The following is a 1,819-nucleotide window of genomic DNA, read 5'->3' on the forward strand; positions in this document are numbered from 1 at the left end:
TTCAAAGTTAAAAAGTTTGAAAATTTTCTGAATATTTTTGGTGAATTAGGTCCCAATAATTCACCCAATGTTCGACTTTCTTCTTCTTCCACTACTCCATCACTGTATGTTTTTTTACTGTTAAAAATAAAAAATTAACTATTATTGGTATGAAATATTTATGATGGCGTGAAATTATGTGAATTGCAAGTTTGTTACCAAAATTTGGCAAGTTTTTGACTGTTTTCTTCCCTTCTATTACTGTTTGTGGTTGAGCAAGCATACACAAACACACACAGAGACACTGAAATGCATGTTTTTCATATTAATGCGTCCTTCTCTGACTCTCTGTATGAGTGTAACTTTGATGAACTATGATTGAAACTTGACATTTATGGAAACAGTTCAAAAGGGTGACAGCTATGGCCCACACAAGAGTTTAAGGTTAGTATTCTCATTTCTTTTTTTCTTCATATTTTCTGTGTCCCTTTGGAGTAGTTAAAGGCTCACAAGTTGAAACCTTTGTAACTGTAGATTAGTCACAAGTTCATGAACCAAAAAGTGTCATTCCAGAAGAACCTATTTTTCTTGCTTTTGGAATAAAAATAAAATTTCAAATTTGTTGGTTCTGTGAAGAAAATGGAGGGACAGAAGAATAATAACAACAACAATAGTATTGAGAGAGTGGTTTCACAGAAAGCAATTCAGATGGGAAGCTCATTCCCATGCCAAATTTGTGTGGTGGGATTTCTGTGTGGTGTTTGCCTCACTTCTCTGTTCTTGGCTGCTTTGACTTCATTTGGAACCTTCCAGCTTGGTCCAATTTCATTCTCATCAACCATGTTGTTCTCAGTGGCTGCTTCTGATTCTTCATCATCTTCAGGGAACTCAACTTCTCATGATCATATCGGTAAGTCAAAATTCCCTTATATAAACCGTTTGTGTTCCAAATTTAGTAGGAATTGAACTAATCTGACTCGAGCCGAGCCTAATTCGCGGCCTCCTTCGTTTAAGCCTTTTGTTGTGTATGTATGGTGCTATTTTGAATCTTGAATTTTGTTTGTGTAAGTGGGATTGTGGATGTGGATGCAGGGTGGTTCTTCTTCTTTCACTCTTTTGAAGTTTTGAGTACTATTGTCGTTATAACAAATGGGTAATACTACGGTGAAAATGAGGCCTATCATCGACCATTGACTATGAATTTTGAGACAATAGAACATTTTTTTTTTCTTTTTTTTTTTTCAGAGAAAAGACATTTAAGAAAATTTATCTCTGGATTAGAAATTACCTCCAATATTTAATCTTCTTTTTTTCTTGTTTTTTTTGGTAATAAAAAAGATTGCATAGGAACACTAGGGGGAACTACTTTTCTTCTGTCCCCTCTTTTTATTTTGTCTTATCTTTCATGAAAAAAGGACCAAGTTTATAATGATTTGTTACTTTATTTCAAAGTTTGGTTTATCCATGAAGGGAAATTGATGGCAATGAGTTAAGTAGGCTTCAGAATGAAGAAATCTTAAGTACTTTAATTTCTTACTTTACGTTAAGCATACTCTAATACCAACTCTTTTTCACTTTGACTGCATTTCCTAGAGTATATTATTAGGAAGAAAAATGTGTAGTACTGTACATTTGGGAAATTCTTCAAGTCACTAAAACCGATCACAATGATTTAGTTTAGTAATTACATTAACTAGTTTGATTATTATGAATAGATTAAATCAAATTTATGGTGGAATAATGTGTTTTTTGTTTCATTAGTTACACATTCGGAGTGTGACTTTAAGCTTAAGCAAGCAGAGCAATTATCTGAATCGAATAGCAATAATGAGGGAGACGA

General features: G+C 33.3%; 1 protein-coding gene across 1 annotated transcript in view; it reads left to right on the forward strand.

Annotated features, from left to right (window-relative positions):
* The window catches only part of LOC107618587, an 8,925-nt gene that overhangs the window by 1,368 nt on the left and 5,738 nt on the right, over nt 1-1,819 (forward strand). Inside the window, exons 2-4 of the mRNA XM_021110848.1 lie at nt 384-423; nt 514-889; nt 1,741-1,819. Coding sequence (XP_020966507.1) covers nt 619-889; nt 1,741-1,819 — 350 coding nt within the window. The 5' untranslated portion in view covers nt 384-423; nt 514-618. The remainder of the gene's footprint in view (nt 1-383; nt 424-513; nt 890-1,740) is intronic.

The sequence above is a fragment of the Arachis ipaensis genome, chromosome B09, assembly GCF_000816755.2.
Source record: "Arachis ipaensis cultivar K30076 chromosome B09, Araip1.1, whole genome shotgun sequence".
In the NCBI taxonomy this organism is placed as follows: Eukaryota; Viridiplantae; Streptophyta; class Magnoliopsida; order Fabales; family Fabaceae; genus Arachis; species Arachis ipaensis.